The sequence below is a fragment of the Trichosurus vulpecula genome, chromosome 1 (assembly GCF_011100635.1).
Source record: "Trichosurus vulpecula isolate mTriVul1 chromosome 1, mTriVul1.pri, whole genome shotgun sequence".
Classification (NCBI taxonomy): domain Eukaryota; kingdom Metazoa; phylum Chordata; class Mammalia; order Diprotodontia; family Phalangeridae; genus Trichosurus; species Trichosurus vulpecula.
In genome coordinates this window covers 301,095,968-301,122,518 of record NC_050573.1, presented here as the reverse complement: position 1 = coordinate 301,122,518, position 26,551 = coordinate 301,095,968, and the positions used below count along the sequence as shown (strand labels likewise).

General features: G+C 37.1%; 1 protein-coding gene across 2 annotated transcripts in view; it reads right to left on the bottom strand.

Annotated features, from left to right (window-relative positions):
• Positions 1 to 12,780: 12,780 nt before the first annotated feature.
• The window catches only part of CHMP4C (charged multivesicular body protein 4C), a 51,240-nt gene continuing 37,469 nt past the window's right edge, over positions 12,781 to 26,551 (bottom strand). The window contains exons 2-5 of one of the 2 annotated variants that reach the window (XM_036739889.1): positions 20,459 to 20,636; positions 18,386 to 18,500; positions 13,946 to 14,099; positions 12,781 to 13,630 (exon numbers count right to left, since the gene is read on the bottom strand). In XM_036739889.1, coding sequence (XP_036595784.1) covers positions 13,569 to 13,630; positions 13,946 to 14,099; positions 18,386 to 18,500; positions 20,459 to 20,636 — 509 coding nt within the window. In that variant the 3' untranslated portion in view covers positions 12,781 to 13,568. The remainder of the gene's footprint in view (positions 13,631 to 13,945; positions 14,100 to 18,385; positions 18,501 to 20,458; positions 20,637 to 26,551) is intronic. The other variant, XM_036739898.1, reaches the window with a different exon arrangement.

Sequence of the window (26,551 nt, the reverse complement as noted above, 5' to 3'; positions counted from 1 at the left end):
ACACTGTGAGTCAGTAGTGAATTTATTGGTGAGAAAGGCAAGTGGCCTGAAGGTTCATAGTTAATAGCAACAAGAATTTCGGCAAAATGGATTGAACATTAAAGGAAGAGAGAGTTGTAGTTGTTGAAAGATCGTAGAACATGGCAGTGGGTAGTAAGGAGGCAGCACCTACCCCTGCTGGCAGGTCCTGGGCTTCACAGGATGTGACAGAAGGAGCAGGCAGCTTTGGGGATGGTAAAGTGTCTTCAGGAGAAAGCCAGGTGTCAATGGGCACCAGAAGAGGTAAAGAATGTGATGAGAGATATAGGATAAAGGGCAGTTTGTTAACAACAGAAGAGGGCCAGAGCTAGGACTGAGTTTACTATGGTAGGATTAAGAGAGTATCATCCCCCATACACCGCACCCCACCTTCTCCCATGACAGAAAAGGTACTCCCCTTCCCCGGAGTGGTGCCTAGAGCAAAGGTGCCCTGCCCTGCCATGCCAGTTCTGGCTCTCCTTGCCAGTCAGTCCCACTCATTCATCCCCAGCTTAGTAAGAACTGACATAACATACGCCAGGGATGCCTTCTTATGTTGAAGTTAGTTAGAGAAATAGTACATAACAACCAGGCAGGCGTACAAATGCTCACCATTTGTCTTGTCCACGGCTGAATAACTGATTAGCTAGTCATGCTTCTTCAAGGAAAACTTGAAACACTGCATTCACCCAAATGAGCCTTAAGCTGGGGGGAATATGCTAGGCGTACCCCAGCTTACTGAAGTCTCATACCATTAGCATTCTATCAGGTTGGTATCAAGGGTGAGCGAGTCCCCAGGATCTCATTTAAATACATTTCTGCATCCTTGCAACCTGACTTGCTAGTGCCATGGTGCATGAGTAAGGCTTTCCAGGTAAAAGCCAGCCTTCCAAATCCTGGACTGTTTCAGGCTCACTTAGGCCTGGCAGTCTGTCTTGTTCCCCCAGTTTGTGTTCCTTGATAAAATACCATTTTCAATACTAAGGTTTTCAATTAATGAGACTCCAACTGCTATCAATTTCTCTTTAAAAAGTGCAGTTTACAACACAGATTTTAGTCAGCTTTTGCTCTCCTTTTTTATATACTCTCTATATAGTGAGTTCAGAGCCCCACCTAGAGGACAATTAGGTCCCTTTACACTTGCTACATAGCAGACTTCTTTCTAAAAAATGTTGAGAAAAATACCCAGAGATGTCAGATGTAACAAACTCAAGGTCTCCAAACCTGAACTGTTATCATTTATATTTTATAGGTTTGGCTGACCTAAGTTGACTTTATTCCAAGGAGGCTTATCTTAAAGAGCTATTTCACTGCAGAATATTTGCTCCCTGAAGTGAGATGGATCCATGTGTTTCTCTATACTATTTATCTCCCAAATGAATATTTCTTAAATGGTTCCCCCCAGTTACTCAAGGCTATCTTTGAGAATTTATTCTCTTTGCATCTTTAGGGATGGAACAGGAAATAAGTTTTTGTCATATTGAGCAAGTATAGTAGCTCGAATCACTTGGGAGTCAAAAGAATCATGGGATTTTAGAGTAAGAAGGAACCTTAGCAATTGTTTCATGCAACTCATTTATTTTAAAAATGAGGGAACTGAGGCCCAGAGAGATTAAGTGACTTGCCCAAGGCCACACAGGTAATAAGTGGCAAAACTGGTTGGAGCCCATGTCTTTTAACTCTTGAATACTTTGATTTAACTATTCAAAAGAGAGGCAACTTGACACAGGGGAAAGGAGCTAGTTATAAAGTGCAAATCTCAGTAGTATTGCTAGTTATTAGGGTTTTTTTTAATCTTAAGAAAGTCATTTAATATTTCTAGGCTTCAGTTTTCTGCTCTGTAAATTGAGGAAGTTGGACTATATAGTATCTTCTGGACATAAGTACTACTAGTCTAAATTTAAAATTTTGTAAGCTTTTCTGTCTGTTACTACACAATTGTGGTTTGAATTGCTTTTTACTTTTTACCTCTCTACCTACACTCTATTCATCTTTTGTGTAAATTGAGGGAACCATCAGTGGAAGCCCAGACTTTATGAGCATGGACAGTGTGCCTAGTTTGATGTAATCCCCCCCCCAGAGACTTTGGAGCATGTAGCTGAGCTGGAATGTGGTGCACATTTAACTCAAAAGAGTACTGTCCAGTCATAGCAAGCCCTCTTTCCTGCCTGGCTACATTCAAGTGAGGAGTCCATAATTGCTATATACCCCGAAGTGGGGAGACTCCTTATGAATGCTTTCATTGGTCAGTCCCCTCATTACATTAAAATAAACAGATTTGAACTAGATAAAATTTAAGGTCTCTTCCTGCTCTATGATTCCATAGGAAGATAATTTTCTTTTTCTTTTTAAAAATTTTATTTATTTTTAGTTTTCAACATTCACTTCCATAAGATTTTGAGTTCCAAATTTTTCATCCTTCCTTTCCATCCCCCCTCCCCAAGACAGTGTGCAATCTGATATAGGCTCTACATATACACTCACATTAAACATATTTTCATATTAATCATGTTGTAAAGAAGAATTAGAACCAATGGGAGAAACCACAAGAAAGAAGAAACAAAACAAAACACAAAGAGAGAGAGTAAATAATATGCTTCCATCTACATTCAGACTCCATAGTTCTTTTTTCTGGATGTGGATAGCATTTTCCACATGAGTCTTCTGGAGTTATCCTAGATGCTTGCATTGTTGAGAAGAGCTAAGTCTATCAAAATTAGTCACCACACAATGTTGCTGTTACTGTGTACAATGTTCTCCTGCTTCTGCTCACTTCACTCAGCATCAGTTCGTGTAATTCTTTCCAGGTTTTTCTGAAATCTGCCTGTACATCATATTCTTATAGCCCAATAGTATTCCATTACATTCATATACCACAACTTGTTCAGCCATTCCCCAACTGATGAGCATCCTCTCAATTTCCATTTCTTGGCCACCACAAAAAGTGCTGTTATAAATATTTTTGTACACGTGGGTCCTTTTCCCTTTTTTATGATCTCTTTGGGATACAGACCTAGAAATGTTATTGCTGGGTCAAAGGGTACACACAGTTTTATAGCCCTTTGGGCATAGTTCCAAATTGGCAAGACAATTTTCTTGAGAAAAATGGGTCTAGAGCCAGGGTTCTTAATTTTTTTTATGTCATGGACCCCTTTGAAAATCTGGTGAAGCCTAGCGATGCCCTCTTAGAATAATGTTTTTAAATCCTTTTTAAAGAAATTATTTTTAAATAGTTATGAAAATATTTTTAAAATAAGTTTACAGACCCTAATAAGTTTAAATACCCAAATAAGTTTAAAATAAGTTCAAAGACCCTCAGTTAAGAACCTCTGGTCTAGAGTAAGAAGTTTAAAGGGTTATTTGACAATAAAAAGAGGAAGGTTATTTAAAGTTGTAAAAGATGAGATGGTTTTCCATATCATGTAATAATTTTCATGGGGTGAGGCTAATAGGCAGTGAAGTAGATAGAGTGCTGGGCCTGAAGTCAGGATGACTAATTTTCCTGAGTTCAAATCCAGCCTCAGACACTTACTAGCTGCATGACCCTGGTGAAGTCACTTAACCCTGTTTGCCTCTGTAAAATGAGATAGAGAAGGAAATGGCAAACTACTGTAGTATCTTTGCCAAGAAAACACCAAATGGGCTCATGAAGAGTTGGACACAGCTAAAAAACAACTGGGGCTAATAAGGCTTTCTGGCTTTTCATTCACCAAGAGCTGCTCCAACAGACCCTCCCTATTTCCTCCCCCTCCACCTCATATTTAAGATCATGAGGTTGACAAATAAATTTCTCTCTGTGGATAAATCTTTCAAGGAATCTTAAATGTTTTTGACATATGGATGGGAAGCACCATGTTGCAATGTTGCATTTTCTCTCTCAAATAAAATACTTTAAAAAAATAATCAACAAACAATGAGTATAGTAGTACTGTGTATTCTCTACATCAGCAGTAACAAACTCAAATAGAAACAGGTGCATAAGTATCCTTGTTGGCTGTCTATTGACTTAAAAAACCATATATAAACATTAGCTTTGTTCTATTGCATTTTTACTTATTAGGTTAAATATTTCCCATTTACATCTTAATCTAGTTCCTGAGTCATTCAAGGGGCTGTGTTTATGGCAACATGTTTGACATCTCTGTTTTATATCTTTACTCAATAGTGAAATGGTTCACTATGTTATATCACTTGCAAAAAGCCTACTGATTCTATATTAGCATCTTAATCAAAGATAAATGTATAGATTACTCTCATTAAAATGTCATATAAATGGGAAAGCAGGCATATATTTTGTAGTTTCCAATATTCTTTAAAAGAAGTAAACTTTTTTAGAATTAACATGGTCCAAGATTTTTTTCCTATATTTTTGGTAGGTTCCCATCTTTCAGATACCTTTTGAATTGGTCCCACAGAGATATCTTCTATGTAGACTTTGCCTAATTCAGTCTTTTTTCCCCATCTTTATTTTTCTTAGTGCCATTTTTCCTGCTTCTATAAACACATGTCAAGCAGTGTGGTGACTCTACTGTCCTTGAAGGTGAAAAAGAATTGTAAAAATCTTTGCACATGTCTTCAATTATCCTTCTGTTTGCTTTCTTCAATTTTCATCCTTAAATTCCCTCAAGATGTTTTGGATTAATTGGGTCTCTGACCAAGCTTTCTATAAAATGACTTTACTCTCCAATACCTATTTATTAAGCAACACTGCTCATGTTTTCCATCAAATGTTTTTCTCCATAAGATTTTATAAATAAGTTTCTGTAGTTCATAACTACTGGACTCACTTTTCCAACCCACATTTGGACTAGTAATTAGGGTCTCCAGAGCAAGGCTTTGCTTCTTCCTCAGAGTTCTAGGGGTAACATAGAGAAGTTAAGGGTTTTTTCCTAGTACAATTTCTCATAAGCACCCCTTCCAATGTATTACCCCAATATCTATTGCCAGTTACTATTCCCCCAATATTATTGATTTCCAATTAATATAAATTAGCTTTTACAACAAAATATTTTCTTAAAAAGTATAGCAAGAACTAAAGCATAATAACCTCCAAAACTGGGAGGTATATCCCCATCTCATTAAATCTGGGTATGAAACAGTAATCAACAGCCATTAGATTTTTAGTTCGTATTAATAACTTAACTATATAAGTGCTTACCTTTTAGGAAGCATACTATTTATCAAATGTTGAATTATCATGTGGTTAAATCTTGTGTTTGCCATAGAGGTTTATTTTCTTCAATTTCAAAAGGAGAAATTTTTCTTCTGGAAGACCCATTCTGGTGGATAATAAATAACAGCAATAATAACTAACATTTAAATTGTGTTTACTATGTGCTTACTATATAATATTTTACAAATATTATCTCATTCGAGTCTCACAACAACTCTGGGAGGTAGGTACAATTATTGCTCCCAATTTATAGATACAGGAACTGAGAAAAACAAAGGTTAAGTGACTTGCCCAAGGTCACACAGGTAGCACTTGTCCAAGCCCAAATTTCAGCCCAGGTCTTCCTGACTCCAGGCCCAAAGCTCTATCCACTGCACCACCTAGCTACTTCATAAATACATACGTATGTGTGTATGTGTGCAGATCTGTATATGTATGCAAATAACAGATTAATTGTTACTTTAAGCAGAGAAAAAGAGATTTAGAAGAATCTATAGAGCAATGGATAATGGCCCTCAAAATCCACGGTCATTAAAAAAATGTCATTCAGTACTTCATCCTATGAATGCACAAATAATACATGGTAGAACAGGTGGCTTTTATGTTTCATACCTTAAAAGTCATGTCTGGCATGCTGGCATAGAGATAAAGAAAATCCCCCTGACTTTTATAAGGAATTAATATTCTCAGGGCAGCTAGGTGGCACAGTGAGTAGAGCACTTGGCCCTGGAGTCAAGAGGACCTGAGTTCAAATCCGGCCTCAGATACTTGACACACTTACTAGCTGTGTGACCTTAGGCAAGTCACTTAACCCCAGTTGCCCTGCCTTCCCCCCTCCAAAATAAAAAGGGAATTAATATTCTCTTGGTGGCACAAAACATTGCAGGGTACATACAAAGTCTTTTAGTAGGCTGTAAGTGCTTGGTTGAGAAGAGTTTAAGGGTATCACTCATAAGCAGGTACTTGTTCCCTACAAAACATCTGTAAAGCCCTCTTCCAAATAACAGCTCTATTACTCTACCAATGGACTTCCTCCACAGAATGGAAGCTGCTTCAGGGAAGAGACTCTCATTTTGATCTTTGTATACATATCTAGCACCTGGTCTATAATAGGAGCTTAATGAAAGTTTGTTGACTGATCATCTAATTGGTGTGAACTCAGTCCTTTTCTTCTGAATAGAGAGTCCCAAAAGGATTGCTGTACAGCATTAGAAAACTGTTCCTCCTTTGACCCAGGAATACTACTTCTAGGGCTGTATCCCAAAGAGATCATACAAATGGAAAAAGGATCCACATATACAAAAATATTTATAACAGCTCTTTTTGTGGTGGCAAAGACTTGGAAATCAAGGGGATGCCCATCAATTGGGGAATGGCTGAACAAGTTGTGGTACATGAATGTAATGGAATACTATTGTGCTATAAGAAATGATGAGCAGGCAGATTTCAGAAAAACCTAGAAAGACTTACATGAAATGATGCTGAATGAAGTGAGCAGAACCAGGAGAACATTGTACACAGTAACAGCCACATTGTGTGATGACTAACTTTGATAGACTTGGCTCTTCTCAGCAATGTAAGGTTCTAAGACAACTCCAAAAGACTCATGATGGAAAATGCCATCCACATCCAGAAAAAGAACTCTGGAGTCTGAATGGAGATGGAGGCATATTATTTGTTCTCTCTCATTTAGTTTAGTTTAGTTTCTTCTTTCTCATGGTTTTTCCCATTGGTTCTAATTCTTCTTTACAACATGACTAATGTGAAAATAGGTTTAATATGAATGTGTATGTAAAACCTTTATCAAATTACATGCTGTCTTGGTGTGGGGAGAAGGGAGAGATAGGGAGAAAATTTGGAACTCAAAATCTTATGGAAGTGAATGTTGAAAACTAAAACTAAATAAATTCAATTTATAAGCCCTTAAAATTAAAATAAAATAAAATCTCATTTAGATATGCAAAAAAGAAAAAAAAAGGAAGAAAGAAAACTGTTCCCAAGGCAGAATCAAATGATGGATAAGTGAGTGCAAAGTTGAAGGATTGACACCATTTTCAAAAGCATTGCTCCATAAAACAAAGTTGCTCTCTGTGCTAAATAAAGGGAGGGAGGGTGATGTCAGGAGAGGAAATACTGACACTTCATCAGACACTGAATCAATTTCTTCCCCAGGGCTATGATGTACTGAAATGATGGGAGCCTGATTAAGCATAGCTTTCTATGGGCTATTTTTTAAATGGCAGCCTTCTTGCAAGGACGGCTAACTCTAACACATTCATCCAATTTGTTTTAATGGAGCACATACCCTTGTCCAGTCTAAAACATTTGCCACTTTAATTTCCCATAATTAAGAGCCAAACTGTCTCAGCTCCAGCTCTTATCAGGATTAGAGAACTTGTGTCTGAATGTCACCCTGACTGTCACCAGCCAGCATGTCACATTGGAAAGCACCTATTTTAAAATAAACTGATGGACAAACCACAGACTTCTTTTATCTAATGTCATGTAGGAAAGAATTTTTCATCTATGAAATGTAACTTTAAGGTAATTATATCATCATTTTTTAAAATGAAAATATCAAGATCTATATCTAAAATGAATTTTTTTTTCTCCTTCTGAGTATATACACTTATTCCAGTGATGCTGCCTTTGCTCAAAGTATTTTCAGAATTCCTTGTGAAGGTTCTGGTGCTGAATCTTAGGAAAATAGTATCATAGACCCAGACCTCTAAGGAAACTGAAAAGCCATCAAGTCCAAACCCATTTTACAAATGAAGAAACTGAGTCCTTGAGGTTAAGCAGCTTGCCCAGAGTCACACAGTCAGTTCGCTTTTTTGGGTCAGCTTCCCAGTGGATCAGTTTCTCTTTGGGACCAGCCTAGGAACTTTGCCTTTCACTCTTCACATTAATTTTGAAACTTCCTTTATCATTAAACTTTACTCAAGGCACCAAGCCTCTGAGCATTAAGGGTCCTCAAGTCCTCTTAGTATCTTGGAGTCAGATATCTACCCCCACTCAATTCCTAATTGCCTTTTCCCTTTGCCTGCCACTGTTGCTATTCCCAAAACTGGATGACCAATCCTGACATCTGCTCTCTTTTTTTCCCTTCTATTCCCTTCCACACATTATCTAGACTACTAGTCTTTATTTAATCAATCAATAAACATTTATTAAGCACCTTCTATGAGCCAGGAAAACTGCTAAATATTGGAGATATGAATATGAAAAAAGACAATCCCTGCCCTCAAGGAGCCTAAAATCTAATGGAGGAAACGCACAAAAGGGATGATTGAGTCCCTCTCATGACCCCAGAGAACTTTCTAGCATTGGGGAGAGGGACAAATGTGCTAAATTTACCCAAACTGACTTGATGAGAACAGAAAAGATTTAGATGGGGGAGTTAGAAAAGCTATGGAGCATTTACAGAGCTGCTCCCAGTCAATACTGAAGGACTCTAGCAATTTAGGGATGATGAAACAATCTCCTTACTGGCCACTGAGCTAATTCAGTGGATCTTTCTTTTTTTCTCTCATTTTTCATTTAAGTGTCTACACGAGAGTGTGTTTTGTTGTAGTACATGAAAGAAAAATTACAAGCCACAGTCACTAGTCAACAGATTTTTTTACTTGCAGTACAAAGGAACTCACAGAGAGATGGTTTCTCTGAGTGTTCAGTCAACTTGATTTTCCTAGAGCACTTTTATACAGAAAAGCCGCAGAATCAATAGAAATGCTGTGTTCTGATTGGCTACACTAACAAGGTGTGCAAGAATACATAAAAACAAATTCACAGTTAAGAAACATCTGTTTTAAAAGAAAGAGGTGATATATGGCATTCACAATTTGAACAGGATATAGATTATATATAGTATAGGCAATTAACCATAAAAGAAAACATTTGTTCTGTAGTCAGGTAAGCCTGGTACATTTGCCTAAGGCTCTCCTCATTGGCGAAGAGAATAATTACTCTATGCTGCATTAGTGCAGGCAGAGTTGGTGAGAACCTGAGAGAAGAAAGGTCTTTTTTCTTCTAACTTTAAGAGAGAACTTACTTGGTTCCAGGCTCTCTTCAGAAAGAGTCCCCTGGAGGGAAAGAAAGGCTTTGGGAGAAAGCCAACATGCTTTCAATGCTTCAATATGTCCTGATTCTAGCTTGCCTCCCTAGAGAACTTTGGGGAATTTCCCATTGGATGAGGTCAGGAACTCTCTCAGTTTGAGCTGAGATAAATCTTGCTCCAAAGGGAGACCTCATTTACTCTGTGAATTATCTGGTATTTTCTAATCCATATAACTTTTCTGATTTCTGTTTGCTACTGCTTTGTATATATGGGCATATTCCCTATTAACTACTCTTGAATGTCTTGTAAATGGCAGTTGGTGAAAAAGGCATCAAGCCTTCAGATCTGCTCTGTTAAATGACAGTAACCAAGAAAGTGACCTAAACATCCTTTCTCCTGGACTAGAAATATTTCATGGAACAGTTATATATAATTCTAGCTCTAGCTTCCTATCTCCTCTCTAAGGAGCAGCATTTTGGCCCCAGTCTCCTGCTACCCTCTAGTCAGAAGTCAAAGACTTCCTTGGGGTGGGATATCTCTTCACACATCTTTGCAAGTCCCAGTTAGACAAACCTGTGTGGACATACACATAACCCATCTGGCCAACACAAAGTACAATTCAAAAAGGATATATGATATACAGAAGTTTTTTGGTTTAGTTTTTTTATATACTATTATACATATATTTTTTGCTTTCTTATCAAACTTATCAAACAGATTCTAATCTTGTAATTTCTTAAAACCAAAATGGAATCACTTGGGTTAAAATTTAGTTAAACTTTTGTGGAGGGAATTCTGATTTTTATAATAATCAATATATGTGTAATGAATATACTAATAGATTAGATTTTGCAGAACTGCCTTTTCCAGCTTGCGAGTCAGACTCACAATGCAGCTCAAACTGATCAATCAAACCTTGACAAGGCTCACAATCACTGGCATCCTCCTGCATGTATACCTGAAGTGAAGTGAATCAAAGACTGTAGAATCTGTTCCCGTCACAGAACTCTGGTCCTATGACCCACTAAGTAATGACCCCCAAGGACCTGAGCAGTATTGCTCCCACAGGACTCCAGAATTGTATTGTCTTCCAGTCGTGGGTTTGTCATGGGAAACCACTCTGGCTCTGGGAACTGTTGTTTGTAATCCACCTTTTCCCTGCTCCCTTCCCACTTGTGATTTATGTATATAATCTCTGTCTTCACTTCAGCAAAATAGAATTCTGATGAGAAGAATTCCCGATTTGCAAATCTGTTCCTCATAATGAAGCTTATTAATTAAACAGCTACTTGATTACTGGCTCTTTGTTTCTAGCCTGCTGTTTCGTCATTCTCAGGTTAGAGACTGGCTCAGTAAAATCCTGTTGACACCTTTTTTCAGTTTCTAGAGACTCTATGAATGACGGAAATGAGAATATGCAAATTCAGAAATAATACATTATGATAATTAGAAGTATAAAAAAAAACTACTCAAGCCCAGACTAGATTGTACTTAACTTCTTGCCTATTCTAATTACTTACTGCTGCTTTCTGGATCTCGCTTCATCTATGATCCCCTATAGCCATGATGAGGTGTGATTTTCTTATGGCTTCAAAATATGGCTTCATCTTCTACCTCAAAATGTCCCTTTAATTTCAGGTTTTCCTGCCTCATTTACTCTTTCTACAAATCCAGATTCACTCTCCACCAAAAAGTAACGCTCTTGATGCATGGGGCACCACTCATATTATTGCTCAGATAACTAAAATACGTCTTTGTCCCTCCATCTCAAAGAAAAGGAGCAAAAACTTTCTATCACATAATACTTAGTCCTCATCACCTCAAAAATAGAATATACCACCACTCCAAAAGTGCACAAGGATAAATCTATCAGGATATTAGAATTTCCATCAAAACCTGTGACAGTTTCTGAATTTCCTCACTAATAGGAAATTTTCGTTCTTTGAGGGAAGATTTTATTGTCGTGATTTTCTTCTTCTGTCACCTTCTTTGTTATTAGATACCATTTTATATTACTGTCAGTGTGCTTTGACCAATGGCCCCTCTATTAAAATAATATTCCATGAAGTGGAAAGACACATTACCAGACTTGTTAGAAATGTGTATTAAGTAAGAATAAAAAAATGCTGAGTAAATGCTTGAGGGATTCTCGTACAACTAAATAGCCTCATGAAAGCTGTTTCAGCAGCTGAGAAGTCTTTATTTCTAGGTGGCTCTATACCAGTTGATCAAGGTTGCTTGATTCAAGAGATAGATAGATAGATAGATAGATGGAGATATACACACATACATATACATCTTAACCAGTTAGTTTATATCCCCATGTTTGCATTCCACAATATTACTTTTTCCTAACTTTTACTTTTAAGTGAAAAATATTTGCAAGTATTTCCTTTTATTTTCAAAATAGTCTCTAATGCCCCTACTTCATCTTTGCCATAACTACAGAGCCACAAGAGCAGTTGGACTGAAAGTACCTTAGACTTACCCAACCTCTTAGCTATATTTCCCAAAAATGAGAACTGAAGGTCTCAAGAACAGTGAGATACTTGAAGAGGAAAAGCAATAGGCTTCCTTGCCTGGGCCTGTCTCTCATGGGGTACATTTGCCTGCTCCATGAGCAACAAGCCAGCAACAGCAACGTACAGAGGTCCACTTTCTCCATGGAGATTTCCTTGATCCCTCTGGTCAGTCAGCAACCTTCTCCTCTTTCAGGACTTAGGACTTTGCTTTGATACCTCTGTATGTTTCAAATGCATTTAATCATGGAGTATTCTGGACCATAGCTATTCTTCTCTGTGTCATCTCCACTTTGTTGTTGTTCAGTCGTCTCAGTTGGGTCTGACTATCAGGTGGGGTTTTCTTGGCAAAGATACTGGAGTAATTTGCCATTTCCTTCTCCAGTTCATTTTATAGATGAGGAAACTGAGGCAAACAGGGTTAAGTGATATGCCCACAGTCACATAGCTAGGATGTGTCTGAGGCTGGATTTGAACTCAGGAAGATGAGTCTTCTTGACTTCAGGCCTGGTACTCTATCCACTGCACCACTTAGCCCCCTCATTTCTGCTTACTAGACAAAAAATTACATGAGATCAGGGGCCACATTTTATTTAAATTTTGTACATCCCCAGCTCCTAACACAGTGTTCTGTATACAATAAGTGTTTACTAAATACTTTTTTAAAATGAAGCATAGTTGAAGATTTCTAATTAGTATGCCAAAAAGATCTTTGTGTATTGTGAATTTTTTGTGAGGATATGATTTAGTCTGCAAAATATCTGCTTATGTGTTAAAGGGGTTAAAAGGGAGGAGAAGAGGGGATGTAGCTTTCATCTTTTCAATCTTTAAATGTTTGTAAGTACAAATTATCTCATTGGTGTTACACAAATATGAGGGAATACTACTAGACAAATTCTATTAATGATATAGCCACATTTAGAATGACATTCATCACTTACTATGTTGTCTATAACACATTGCTAGTTTTTACAAATAAAAAACATAGTCTAATATATTCTTTTCACAAGTCATTTTTATTTCTATAGATTTTTCCTTTCACATATTTACAAGGACTATTGAGTAAACCTGAAACAAATTTACAAGCATGTATCAAATAGGAGAGAATGAGAATCACTAAACTGAGTACACTGAAACATTAATGGTGCCCAAATGGATGGCCAACATTAATGCAGCTCCCCAAGTACCTAAATCACACCCACGAGAACCTGGCCTAGTAGCATTCACTATTAATGATCTCAACCACTGCAAATGTATCTGTTGCCTAATTTCAAACTGAAATGATATTAAAATTTAAAGAGTCTTTCAAGTTTCTAAACTGAAAAACTCAAGCACAATTAGTGTATGTACAGACTGTATTGGAATCACATCTAGGATGTACACACTAATGCTTTTAATGATTACCACGCTCCAGACCTCTTTTAGCAGACTCCTCAAATACATACATATGTGTGTGCTGACAGGTGTCACACACCTATGCCCATGTCTATACACAAACAGAATAGTGGGAAATGCAATAATTTACCTGGCAGTCCTGACCCCACTACTCTTAAAGCATTTGCAAACTCTTAAATGACTTATAATATTTCCACTCCTCGATTGAAGTATGTGGATTACTGCATGTCAGAGGTTCTTGAACAGAATTTTAATCAAGTATGGCCTAAAACAATGAAAGGCAATCTACCTAATTTTTTATTTCCCAAACGGGCCCTCAGTAAGTTTTTTTTATATTAATGAACTCTACTCAAAACATTCCATACACGTCCCATAGTTTTAGGCTTATAATAATTGTAGTTTGGCCTTAAGACGCCCAAGCTGCCAGGTGTTTTATGTCATCTTCATCTTCTCTCCTCCTGGAAGATGCTATAGTTTAAAAAAAACAAACAAACAAAAAAAGGATGTGAATCAGTGATTGATGAGCTGCTGCAAGAATCAAAAATCACATATGTTCAAAAAAAAAGCTTATTAGACATTTAGGTACTTGTCATCATTTAGGTAATCTCCAAGTCCTTTAAATTGGAATATGTTTATTATTTACTAATACTAGTATAATAAATTATATATAAATATAAAATAATAAAAATAATATATTTATTATATTAGTATAGGTAAGATATGGGAAAGTTGGGTATTTCTTAGGGAACCAATTAATTCCCAAGAGCTTAGCTAGAAGCTCACCTGCTCGGGATCGATGTGAGGAGGCTGGTACACTTGGAAGCCTCCCAGGGTGGGCTGGCAATGAGGAAGAGGGTACATTTGGAAGTCTGACATTTTTCATCTTCTTATTTAATTCCTCCTGCTCCAATTCTTCAAGTTCTGCCATCAATTCATCCTGAGCACAAGTGAAACAAAGAATGGCAGATTTAATGTCTCAAGACGTGGGTTGGCTCATACACAATAACAGGAACATCTGCTTTCTAAATTGATATGTGAAAATTCAATGAGATGGAATTTTTATTTTAAAACTAAACTCTTCTTACAACATTGAGCAATAATGAAAAATGAATATTTTGGGGTTTTGCAAATTTGATGTGGTTAATCTTACAATACTTCAGTAAACAGCCATTCAAATCATTCATGCTAAGGGAACACATAACCTCACTAGTTTCTGGAAAGAGTTTGCACCTGCCAGTTAATTTGTTCAATGGACCACTTCTATCCTCCTATTTAGAAGAAACAATTCTAGCAAGAGCAGTCTTAGAGACCTGCTATGGCAGAATGGAAAAGTCAAGTCAAATTCACAAGAATTTATTAAACACCTACTATGTGCCAGCAGGTGTGCTAAGTACTAGGGATATAAAGAAAGGAAAAAGATAGTCTCTGTTCTCAAGGAGGCTCACAATTTAAAATCATAAGACGTGGGTTCAAATCTTATCCCTGACACAGGAGCATGACAAAGTTACTTCTCTCTCAGCCTCAGTTTCTTTACCTGAAAAATCAAGCTAATAATGCCTTCCCTGCCCATCTCATAAGGTTGCTGTAAGGATTACGTATGAGCTCTATGAATGTTACCTATTATCTTCTGAAATAAATGAAATAGCTATCCTCATCACAATGTATGCAGCACAATATTTTTATTCTGGGTAAATCTATTGATTTAAACTACAGCAACTTGAGCAAAGGGATAATAATACAAAGTATTATATTTCTAGGAAAAAATGTTGTCCAACTAGCTGTATCTCCAAAGTTAATGTAGTTCTAGCCATGGACTTCAGCTCAATACTGTCCAGAGTTTGTTTCCAAGATGATAAAAAGTAATCCTAATGTACTCTGAGAGACAGAGTTAACTCTTAGGTGTGTGTCCCTCTATTGAAGGCTTCAGAAGGCCTAGGGACTGTCAGACTTAAATGGACACCTTTAGCAGTCTGGTGAAATCTATGGACCCCCTTTCAGAATCATGTTTTCAAATGTATAAAATAAAATGCATGGAATTACAAAGGAAATCAACTGTATTGAAATACAGTTATAAAAATATTTTTTAAAGCAATTTCATGGACTCCAGGTTAAAAACTCTGCCCTACAATGAGATTATAAGCCTGATCCAACTATGTCATCAAGGAATTTCAGTATCTTCAGGGTGCAAGATGTCCCAGATCTAGTCCATTTGGCCTGATGAAGTAGTTTCTTCTGAAATACACTGATTTCAGCCCAAATTTCAAACATATCTATTTGAACGATTGTTTGCAAAGGAAAGTGTTTTGTTTAAAAAGGAATAAGATATAAAATGGTGTAGACATTGGTGAAATATCCTACTGGAGCCTATGTGTTTTGATGGTTAGTGTTAAGGAAGTCATGAAGCTGACTACAAATGCCATATGGATGAATGACAGACAAGACAGGTAAGAAAAAAGCAGAAGAGTCCCTATTCCTTCCATCAAAACTTACTTTAATTCCTTAATGATCTGGGATTTTGACAGTGTGAACACACTACCCCTTCCTAATACAGACTCTAAAATCTCTCCATTCCTCTTTCTATGGTCTTCTCTCCCTTCTCATCGCCACTTCTCGGCTTCTTAGGCTTCCTTCAAGTCTCAGCTAAAGTCCTGCCTTCAACAAGAATCCTTTGCTTTCAATTTATCCTTGACTTTCAGGACACTATAATACATACACACACACACACACACACACACACACACACACACACACAAACAGATATATGCATATATACAGACATATACATATATACATGTACATATATACAAACACATATGGCATTGAAGTATACATATGAGTGTGTGTGTATATATATCCACATAACAACACACATACATACACACACACACATACACACGGCAGCTAGTGAATAGAGTGCAGGACCTGGAGTCAGAAAGACTCCTCTTTCTGAGTTCAAATCCAGCCTCAGACATTTACTAGCTCTGTGACCCTGGCCAAGTCACTTAATCCTGTTTGCCTCAGTTTCCTTATCTGTAAAATGAGCTGTAGAGGGAAATGGCAAAACACTCCAGTATCTTTGCTAAGAAAACCCCAAATGGGGTCACAAAAGTCAGACATGACTGAGACTGAAAGAACATACACACACACACACACACACACACACACGCTATACACAAATAAGCAACATACAAGCAACTCATTCCATTATTGGACCCCTTGAATTGCTAGGAAGTTTCTCCTTGTTCTTCGCTCTGAAAAAATAAGGAAACCTAATCCTTCTTTCACATGAGAGCCTTTCAGTTTTTTGAAGACAACTATCCCATCCTCCTGGGTCTTCTCTTCTCTAAAATAAATATGCCTGCCTGGTTCTTTCACTTGATTCTTGTTTGATAAAACTCTTAGGAATAAATAAAGCAACAAGAGAACATACGGTCTCAGGCTGTATGAGTTCCCATAGCTGCATATAATGCCTGATTATTTATCATAGTAAACAAAAGAAGTTATTACCATGCTATTAAATATCACCTTTAAAATCCTATCCTGGTGTCTCATCATGGCACAGTGATACTGGGTTCTTAAAAACAATGCTAAGAAACCTAAGCTCTTAGAGGTCCAACAAAGTTGGAAAGGCTTCAACTATGGACCCAGTGATGAACTATATATTTGTTGTCTGAAGACCAACCTAGTTCCATGCAGAAGGTTGAACCTGAGATGTTAAATATAAGGGTTGGATATGGAGGTTCATCAACGTAATAAAGCTTGTCTCCTAAAATTTGGAGGACACGCTGTATACATCAGTAGAGGGAATAACCAGATCAATGAAATCACATATCTTTGAAGTATTGGAGAAGAATTAAAAACACAATAGAAAAAAATCATAGTAGCTGTCAGTCTAATGCTTTGCAAATCAACTATTACAGAATTTTTGAGTTAAAAGGGAAAACGGAAATCATGTAGCTCAACACTTCATTTTATAGATAAGCAAACAGAAACCCAGAAAGGTTAAGTGATTTGTTTGAAGTCACATAGCTAACTAGTGGCAGAACCGGATCTTGAACCCAGATATCCTGACTCCCATTTCCCTTTTCTGTCCATCCAGCCACACTGACAGTCATTAGATGTCTACATAGTTTATTAAAGTCATTAGTCCCCATTTCTTATTCTCCAGGTTTCTATGGATCTGGATTGTTCTTTTTGGATATGAAATATTATTTTCACTAATAATCACCTGGTTACAGATTTTTTTTGTTGCACTCTCACAATCAGATTTTTTTAAAAATCTTGTACATATATTGTGATATGTGTGTGTGTGTGTGTGTGTGTGTGTGTGTGTGTGTGTATTTGGAACAGAATAACTGAAATTTCACAATGCAGAGACACTATCATTTATAATTACAGTCCGTGTTATTGGACTGATTAGTTTTAATGGGACATGTTTGTTAATAATGCCACTCCACATGCATTTTGTTTCTTATTCTAAGAAATAAACTGTCAGCTTAACCCTCTAATTCCCAGTGCTCTTTAGCTCTTAAATCTCTTCCTTGCAGAGTGACCCAATCTGCATTATCTGTTGCCCAGATGTGAAAGTACTCTTTTCCTCTTAATGGAGCTATTTAGGTTTCAATCACAAAAAGTCCTTAACTTATTTACATAATCACATCCTGATTTGTCCTGATTTTAAGAGCCAAAAGCTTAATTGGCAGGCTGTTTGCCAAAATGTACTTTTCTTTAAATAAAATACTCCCCAGACTCTTTTTTTTCTTACTTGCAAAAATAAATCTATAACAAATATGTTGGTTGAACATAGTATGGCATAAAAGACAAAGATTTCAACTCAGAGTCAATTAGATCTGGGTTCCACATGTGCCTCTGACATATACTGGCTGTGTGGGCAAGCCACATCACTTAATATCGCTGACCACAGGCAAGCAAGCCACTTAATCTCATAGTGCTTTAGGAAACTCTCTAAGACTATAAGTTGAAAAGTAAATACTAATCTACATTGGTAGAGAGAGTTTTCCTACTCAGAATTCTTTATATCAATAAAATCCCAAGTCTAGTCCAAAAAAGAAAATTAAAAGTATGTTGAATCAATAAATACTTTAAATTAGAAATCATTTGCATTCTCTTGAAGGGTGAGAAGTTTTCAGATGATGGAACTTCTGAAGGCACTGACATTTACAATGGACTCAGCTCTTATTTCCATTTTGTTGTGTTACTAACCTCATCAAAGTCATCAGCAAATCCAACTCGCTGAGAAAATGCTTCCGAGATTTCCTGGGCGATGTCTTGCTGTTCTGTAATCTCTTGCATCAGATCATCTATTTTGTTGATGTCCCTGGGGAAATAATTTTTATTGATATATTTTGAGTTTTCAGTTTAAAATTATGAATTTAAACATAGCTCCACATGAAAAATGAACCTATTTAAAGTCTTTGATATTTCACCAATCTCCTGTAGTCAGAGCATATAAATAGTGTTAATCTTTATAAAATCAACTTTTTAAATATTTGCATTATAAGAGAAAAACCTTGCCTGAAGAGGAATAAATACTGCCCAAATGGCTTTTGCATTTGGGGAATGAGGTCAATATAGGGATTTTAAAAAGAAAACTTCTTATGGTAAAAATCAACTCATTTTGTAGTTAATACAAGTCAAGACATCTTTTATTAGTTTGGTTGGGGAGAAAAGGGGGAGAAATTTAAATTGAGTCATTAAATTGAGACAAGACCTCATTTGGGAAATCCAGCTTTTTATTGGATTGTTGCTATAGGTTACCAGGTACCATTCCACTCAGGTGACATCATAAATGGCAGTTCTTGGCAGTCATTACCAGAAGGCAGCCATTAATATAAACATATAGGACAATGCAAGAATGTCTTTTATAGATACTGATTGCTCAGGGACCTTGGTTAATTGCGTACGCCTCTCAGTCGTCACTAATGCCACTGGCAAGTTAATGGATGCTACAGAGGCCAACTTTAGATCTAATGATCTCTGAATGATCTCAGCACTCATAATACAAGCATTCAAATGTCCACAGTGCTAGGGTGTATGTATAGTAGATCAGAACACATAATATGGTAAGGGCTTTCCAGTCCCTAGGCTCCCATACAAGGAACTTGGCAACCTGAAGCCTGACAATTATCTAAATGCTATGGATTTCAAATTAATTCTACATGACTCTAGATGTGAATCATGTACTTGGCAAATCTGAGCAGGTCTAAGGATTTTTTTTTTAAATCAACTAACTGTATATGGAAGGGAAATGATTATTCTTCTCATCTAAAAGTTCTTAGTAAGCACACACATATGAGTACTGTTCTGTTGGGATATGTCAACAGATAATACCCCAAAATCCTAATATAACAAATCAATTCAGTAGTCCCAGTTTCTGGGGATGTTATAAAATGTTTGGGAATAACCATGGAGAGAATATGGGAGGTGGAAACAGGAAAGGGATAATGTTTGACTCAGGAGATGAATTAAAACACAGAGGGCAATCTGGGGCAATGCTAAGTTTGGACATTGTCAGGGAAGGAGTGGAAGCCAGTTGTCGTCTGTAATTGCAATATTTAGCTTCTAATTATAGGATCTATTTTAGAATACAGGATACACCAGTGTCATTAGGGGATTCTGACTTTGACACACAAGTAGAATGTTCTCTGTGTGGGTTGTCAAAATGGCAAGTCAAAAGGATTCTTAAGGAAGTTATGATGTCTAACTATGGGCAGATCCCAGCCTTCCCTTTTCTCTGCTCTTCCCCTACTTTGTGGTACCTAAAGTACCTTCTCTCGGGTAGCCCATGCTCTGAACTCTCTCTAGCCCTCGTCTCCATCAAAATATGCTCTGAAAAAATTAAGGCTATCACTCATATCCTAGTATGAACTTAAATGTATGTGCTACTTCTTTCAATATTTAGATTTTAAAGCTTATCTATAATTATAAAACATTTGCCCCCACACACACACATTGGTCAAAGTCATTTCTTTCAGCAAAAAGGTGGAGGAGAGGCAGAGAGTAGAATGTTTATGGCCTCTGAAATCATACCACACAATAGGCAACTTTTTAATCCATCTAGGTATAATGGGAGCACTGAAAGCTGGGTTTGTTTTCTTTTCCCCTCTTAATGGAGTATTCAATTCAGGTTATACTGCACTGGGTTTATTGGAGAATATGCCAGATCACCTCAGCACAGATGAAACCTATTCTGTTTAAAGTTAGCCACTTGTTCCTTCCGAAGAATAATTTCCAGAGGAGGAATTGTTGTCTGGGAAGAAAACCAAAACCACTCACATATTTTCATGAACTGCTTTCATAGCTTTTGCAGCAAAGCCCATGTTCCTTAACACCTCTGTGTTGGTATGGGAATTTTCCAGGGCTTCTCTCTGGAACTCAATGGTGGAAAGTGTGCCATCAATCTGAGTTAACTGTTTCTCAAACCTCTTCTTCCTCTTTAGTGCCTGTAATGCCGCTGGGTAAATAAGAAGTCAAGTTTAGAAAGCCAGAGGCCAATTCATCCATTCAACAACTATGTACTAAGTGCTTACCCAGTGTTCAGCATGGTGGACTCAGCAACCAGAGTATGAAGACATTCGAAAATAAAACTTATCTTTTCTACTATATCTCCCATTTCAAAGGGATATGGGCTAGAACCTTTGATTTCATTGGTATAAGGGATGCTCAGATGAGGAAATTCACTACCAATGCAGGTCTGGACTCTCCAACCTAGAGTTACCTGGAAGTGTAAAAGTGATGTGACCTGCCCAGGGTCACACAGCCAATTGGCAGGACTTGAGTCATGTCTTTCTGATTCTGAGACTGGCCGTCTATCTACTGTGCCTTTCATAGAATCCCTCCATTTCATAGGATCGTAGATTTAAAGTTAGAAAGGGCCTTGGCGGTCTAGTCCAACTCAATAATTTTACAGATGAGAAAACTAAGGCCCAGAGAGGTTAAGTGACTTGCCCCAGGTCACACAGGTAGTAACTGGTATTGCTGAGGTTCAAACTCATGTCCTGTGATTTCAAATCCAGCACTCCCTGCACCATACCATGCTTCATCTTTTTCCCCTGCCTTCAATCATATTATTCTTGCAAAGAACTAGCAAAGAAAAAAAAGAAGACAAGAAAGCAAGTCTCTTTTCCCATAAAAGACACAATAGAAAGGAGACAGCATAGCTCATAGACATTATCATGGTTCCATCAATGTGTTTTTAACTCAGTGTTTTATTTCATTAGTGCTCTTATGATCTGACAAATATGGGCAGACCAAAAAGTTTTATGATTCTATCTTCTTGTTTTCACTGGTAGGTGTCAACAGTGTCTGAAAAATGAGCAAAATTGTGCTTGTTTTACATTACTCAACTTCAAGTTGCGATTAGTCCGTAGCAGCTTCTAAAGAGGGCAAAGCAGCATGGTGGTAGCAATAACACTGTCTGAAAAAATAAAGCTGAATGGCATCCAAAGCATTTAAAGTTATGACACAAGGAACTAAAAGCTGGGACAAGGCTGCTAACTAAGTGTGCTGCTCAGGTATTGCAACCAAAGTGACAACATTCACCCAAGGTAAGGAGCAGAGGGATTCAAGAAATGTAACTCTTTTCAATCTAATTCTATTACTGAAAAACAGCCTAAAGCAACCTGAGACATGGTAAGTGAATCAGTTTATTCAAAACCGCAACGATAATATTATTCAGGTCAATTGAGGGGAGGTTAACTCCTTTTTCACAGCATTATGTTCTAATCCAAGAACGGAATCCTCTTTTATGCTGCTAACATCCTGGACGCTGATTGTATTACACTTTACTCATTCATGCAAGAAAAAAAAAAACCAACACTAATGAACATGACAACCATTCTTTGCCTTAGTAGGCCATCTTTCTTGAGTTGTAACCAAAACATGTTATCACCTGATGGCCAACATTCAGCTTCTCTGAAATTGGCTAGGCTAGTACTTAGACATCAGACATGATTATAGACTTGGTACCTATCACCAAGCCTATAGATAAGAGCTTTTCAGCAGGGGAGCCCTTCTAGAACTTGAGCTCTGTTGGCAGATCTTTTGAGAACCCACGATCACCTCTACATTAAGATAAGGCATCTAAGGGCAGATTTCATGAAGGTTGATTTTATACTGAAATGTTTCTTAGTGTTGCCCTTTCTTAGAATAGTTGGAGCTATTCAGAGAATGGATTGTGGAAGAATATGCGTGAAAACAACTAGAAACTGAATACCAAAGACTGTCATGGACCCCATAAAAGACTTGAAGATGTTAAATTGTGTGATTTCACTGACAGCCCTGTAAAATGATTCTAGTAGACAGATTTTCAACTGACTGCTGGAGAAAGATGATAAATAAATGAATGAGAATTGGAAGAACAAAAATAAAGACAGAGTGTAAACAGTGTGCGCGCGCATGCGTGTGTGTGTGTGTGTGTTTGTATGCTAAATGACAAGAATAATTTCCCTTCTGTATCCAATTAATTGATTTTTTTAAACCCTTAGATCTTTTTAGGCTTTTCAAGCACACAATTCATATCTAGGGACCTGGAGAGAATTTGAAGAAAATGTGGCCAGAACTGGAAATGTAATGAAATATATGTTGGGGGGAAAAGAATAAAAATTACCACAAGATTTTATTCTTTCCAGATTAGTCAATCAATAAGCATTATTACATGTTTACTTTGTATAAGGCACTGGAGACAAAAAGGACAAAATATAGATCCTGCCCTCAAGGAGCTACCATTCTATTGGAGGAGAGAGATGTAAACAACTATATACATGCAAAATATAGATAACATAAAATGTGAAGTAATTTCCAGAGGTAAGATTTTAGATGAAGGAGCTGGGAAGAGGAGATAGGTTTCTTGCAGAAGACAGGACTTCAGGTGAGTCTTGAAGGAAGTCAGAGGAAAGAGATATATTATAGCCAATCAAGAAACAGATGGCTATTGTAATCCATCTAGATCTAATGAGACTTCACAGAAGAATTAGACCTGCCACAAAAAATATGAACAAACAGATTTCAGATGAAGCAATCAAAGATATCTATAGGCATATGAAAAAGTACTCTAAATCACTTTTGATTAGAGAAATACAAATTAAAACAACTTTGAAATACCACCTCACACCAATCGGATTGGCTAATATGACAAAAAACAAAAGTGATAAATGATGGAGAGGATATGGGGAAACTGGGACACTAATGCATTGCTAGTGGAGTTGAGAACTGATCCAACTACTCTGGAGAGCAATTTGGAACTATGCCCCAAAGGCAACCAAACTGTGCACACCCTTTGATCTAGCAATCCCACTATTAGGTCTGTATCCCGAAGAAATCATAAAAAAAGGAAAAGGATCTACATGTGCAAAAATATTTTTAGCAGCCCTATTCATGGTGGCAAAATATTGGAAATTGATATTTTGTCCATCAATTGGGGAATGGCTGAACAAGCTGTGAGATATAAATGTAATGTAATTCTATTGTGTTATAAGAAATGATGAACAGACGCATTTCAGAAAAATCTGGAAAAACTTGTACAAACTGATGCAAAGTGAAATGATCAGAACAAGGAAAACATCGTACATAGTATCAGCACCATGGTGTGATGATCAACTATAAATGACTCCTTTTCTCAGCAACACAATGATCTAAGACAAGTACAAAGGACTTACAAAGGAAAATGCTATCTATATTCAGATAAAGAACTGATGGATTCTGAAGGAAGATCGAAGCATATGTTTCACTTACTTTATTCTTTCTTGTGTTTTTTTCTTTCGATCCATTTCCTCTTCCACAACTGTGATGAATATGGAAATATGTTTTACATGATAGCATATGTATCAAACTTCCTACCATTTTTAGAAGAGGAAAGGGGAGGGAGAGAAGGAGGGTGAAAAGTTTGGAACTCAAAATCTTGTAAAAACGAATGCTAAAAATTTTCTTGATATGTAATTGGGGAAAAAATAAAATACTACTTATTTAAAGCAAAAAAAAAAAAAAAAAGAATTAGACCTGCCAAGTTCTTTCTGAGGTCTGTCCTCTAATACCATGTTACCTCTCTTAGACTTTCCTTAAATATGTCAAAGAAAAGCCTTTTGTTTTCATCACAGAATGCCTGTGACACATAATAGCAGTATGAGCCTGCTTCTCAGGGGCCCCAGGCAACTCTTTAAGATGAAAACTTGCTGAACAGCAATCATCTTTGTTGGGAGGATTTTCTTCACTTAGGACTTACCTAAACCAAGGACATAAGTCTTGAATTTTTTTTTAAAGGAAGGCTATGTGGTTTAACTGGATATATCCAAGGCTAGGAGCATGAAGAAGGATCAAAGAATCATAGATTTAGAGCCAGAAGGGAACTTAGTGGCCGTGAAGTCCAACTCCTTCATTTTACGCACAAGAGGATTGAGGCACATTAAGCCCAAGTGCCCTTAATCTTATGACTTGTCCAGGTCACACTGTCTTGGGCCAAATTTGAGTCTAGTATTTTGGACTCCAAATGCAATGTCCTATCTCCTTCCTCATACTATAATAATGACAGCATATATACTAATAAAAGCATGTAATACAATAATAATAATACCATTTATATAGCACTTATTTAAGGTTTATAAAGTACTTTACAAATAACATCTCATTTTATTCTTACAACAACCCTGGGAGAGAGGTGCTATCATTATCCCCATTTTATAGGTGAGAAAACTGAGGCAGGCAGAAGTTAAGTGACTTGCCCAGGGTCATAGAGTTAGTGAGGATCTGAGGCTGACTTTGAATTCAAGTCTTCCTGACTCCAAATCCACTACTCTATCCACTGTGCCACCTAGGTGCTATCACAAGAAGGACACTAGGGCAGCACCTGATCCACAAATTGGGACAGAAAAGAGCTACAACTAGGGCTGGTCAACGGTCCTGCAAGAGGTGAAGTTCTTACTATCCCTCCCAAATGATTATCCCAGACAACAGAGCAATTAGGGCATGCTGAAGGGACCCGAGTACTTTGTAGGGATTTGTGGGGTCTCACTCAGGGATGATTGTTCCTCTGCCTCTGATATCAGGCACAAGGCTCCAATTAAGAGGGATTGGTTGGAAGATTAAAGTTGCCAACATAGACAGTTCCAGGCAAAGAAGTTTCCAGCAAATTGAGAAGGTGCCAGGAAAGAGAAAGGGATGTTTCTAAAGCAGAGACAGCTTGTTGCAAGAAAAGTTAGGCCACCAAAATCAGAGATTTTTAACATTGCTACATGGAGCTGGGTAAGAAATATCAATATTGCATTAAAAACAAAAGGAAAAGATGCACCCCTCCCCCAAAAAATCTTTCTAGGATGTGTTCTGGATTCCATTCAGACAAAATCCAGACTCAAAGATCTTCTATACATTTATACAATGATACATTGAGCCAAGATTCTAGACTAGACATTAAAATGAATAAAATCTAAATAAATATATTTGCATAAATATGAAGCATATTTATATACATATAAATAAAAATCAGAAAATTGATACATAGAATCACAAGAGCTTAGCATTATAAAGGACCTTAGAAGTCTTCTATTTATCTAGTCTAACCTTCCACCCCATGCAAGAATTTCCTCTACAATATCTGACAGATGATCATCACCCTTTCTTCTTCCCACTTCCTTGAAGCCCTAATGCTGAGCCCTGGTTCTTCAAAGGCTCCCACTGTTCCACTCTCTTAAGATCTGCCCTCCCCAATATTGAATGTCTCATGCCTGGGACCCTTTTTGGTCCCCCTTTGTCCTTTCAAAATTTAGCTGTATTGCATTCCATTCCCTCCAGACCTTGTTTCTGCTAGGGATTATCTGGTCAATTAATAAGATACTAATAGTTCAAGGTGGTCTGATACATTAAACCCCTCAAATAACCAATTAGGAAGGGAGTATTATATGGTGGAACAAGCCTTTGGTCTAGAGTCAGAGACCTGACTTTCAATCCTACCTCTACTACATACAATCTGTTTAACTTTGGTCAAGTTATTTAACTTCTCAATCTCAGTTTCTTCATCTGTAATAATGCACTATCCACCTCAGAGATCTGCTGCAAGACTCATTACATGTATGTAATATATTATATAAATGTTAGCTATTATTTAATACTTACATTTTTAAAATAGGCTATAGTATTTTAACTAAAAGTAATCAAATTAGTGATTCAAAGATTTTAAGCAAAGGAAGAAAGCTAGTAGGAGAAATATTCTGAGATAAGGGAGCCTATCCCAGAATTCTTCACATCATATTATACAAGCAGCTGTCTACTTACGCATCAAGAAAGCCCTAGCTAGACAAGCATTCCCATAAACAAGAAACTGTTGCTGATCTAACCTATAGCAAAATGTAATGTGGAAACTTCGCGACTTTGAAATTTCCT